Here is a 1718-nt window from a genome sequence, read left to right as displayed (position 1 = left end):
ACTGGAGACCAGTGGGAATAGGAAGTGTTTTCATTGACCTCATAAACATAGACCAAGGTGAGAACACGAAGCCACCAGGTTTAATAGTACATGTGACAGCAGAATCCTTTACCTGAGCTGGCATTGAACACAGTCGGAGAAAGAGCAGTGATTGGACAGACAGAGGTGTGCAGGGCAGAAGTTCACCTCACTTCCTGCTGGGACGGGAGTTCTATGTGGCAGTGTGTTTCATTTAGTCATGTGACAGTGATAATCAGCCTCCTCGTCAGTCTGGGGTCCAGAGTTGGTCAATAGGTTGTGTGTACAAAGCAAGAGTCAGAGATAAGGGCTGAACCCCTAAGAGTCAATCATCTCACTCCTAGGTCACAAGGTAGGGGCTCTGTCTAGGAGCCACTGAGACCATTGCCATGGTGATCCGAATGTGTCTGTTGCCCCTTGTGCAGGAGAAGGTGACCTCGGATCTGGGCTCATCAAGAACTTCAAAAGTGGGTGACAAAGGCACCTATTGGGGACTTCCTATCCTGTTGTCCCACAGCCTGCCTCAAGCCTGGATGGTTGGAAAGCTCCAGGGAGGTCTGCAGGGACAGGAGGACACAGTCGGTGCCTGTGGGGTCAGGAGATCCACTCAAGGGAGTCCCCATGGTCTGAACTGGTGTCACTGTAAGGACCTGTCATCCATGGGCCAAGTTCACCCCCTTCCCTGGAGTGGACTCAGCATTTCCCAGATGCTGTGAGGCACCCCAACACTTTCATATCCCATGAAGAAGGTTCTTGGCCTCAGTTCCCACATCCCCTTGATAATCGCCCCTCTCCTGAGATCATATCCGAAGTCTCAGGTCCCCAGTGAAGGTCCCAGGCCAGCTCTGTGCCTGGAGTACCTCCCGGGCCTGCATCCTCACACAGCACCCCACATCTCAGTGCCTCGTCTCTGGGACACTGGGATCCTCGACCCGCCGTGAACACAGGAGCCTGGGAGGGATGGGAAGGTGTGTGCTGTGACCCCTGGAAGAGCAGAGTCCGTGCTGTGCGGGACGGTCCACCTTCTGGGGTGGTCCTCGCTCTGATGAACATGAAAGCGAGGAAAGGCTCATTTTCCTCATTGAGGAGAAAAAGGGCAGATGCATAGACTCTGGTTATCTGTCCCCAGAGCAGCCCGCCCCACATCTAAGAACTTCTGCTCTGTTTGAGAAAATCAGTCAATGTGTTGTCAACAAGGACAGATTTAGAGAGACGAGGGCACTCTCTTGACAAAGTTCCCTGGGGTGGGTCTCAGCCCTCACGTTTAGGTCAAACTCACAAAGAAGGCAGCTGTCTGGTCAGAGCAGTGGGGTCGGCCCAGGGAAGCCCCATTGTACAGGAAACAGCAGGTTCTTGTCTCAGTTCCCCATGGGCCTAGAGCACTGTGCGAGCACCAAGACTGTCATCATATGTTTGGCAGTAATAATCAGCCTCGTCCTCAGCCTGGAGCCCACTGATGGTCAGGGAAGCTGAGCTGCCAGACTTGGAGCCAGAGAATCGGTCAGGGACGCCTGACGCTCTATCGCTATCATCATAGATGAGGAGTTTGGGAGCCGATCCCGGGAAGTGTTGGTACCAATGCACATTGTTATCCCCGATGTTGGAGCTGCTTCCAGTGCAGGAGATGGTGACACTCTGTCCCGGGGCCCCAGACACTGAGGACGGCTGGGTCAGCACAGACTGGGCCCAGGAGCCTGGAA

At 54.2% G+C, this 1718-nt stretch overlaps 1 gene segment (V, D, J or C); it reads right to left on the bottom strand.

Annotated features, from left to right (window-relative positions):
• Positions 1-1392: 1392 nt before the first annotated feature.
• The window catches only part of LOC105309987, a 4523-nt gene continuing 4197 nt past the window's right edge, over positions 1393-1718 (bottom strand). Inside the window, 1 exon segment of the V gene segment in view lies at positions 1393-1653. Coding sequence covers positions 1393-1653 — 261 coding nt within the window.

This window comes from Pteropus vampyrus, unplaced genomic scaffold, assembly GCF_000151845.1.
Source record: "Pteropus vampyrus isolate Shadow unplaced genomic scaffold, Pvam_2.0 Scaffold977, whole genome shotgun sequence".
In the NCBI taxonomy this organism is placed as follows: domain Eukaryota; kingdom Metazoa; phylum Chordata; class Mammalia; order Chiroptera; family Pteropodidae; genus Pteropus; species Pteropus vampyrus.
The sequence above is the reverse complement of the archived record's forward strand: the minus strand, read 5'-3'. Positions and strand labels throughout refer to the sequence as shown.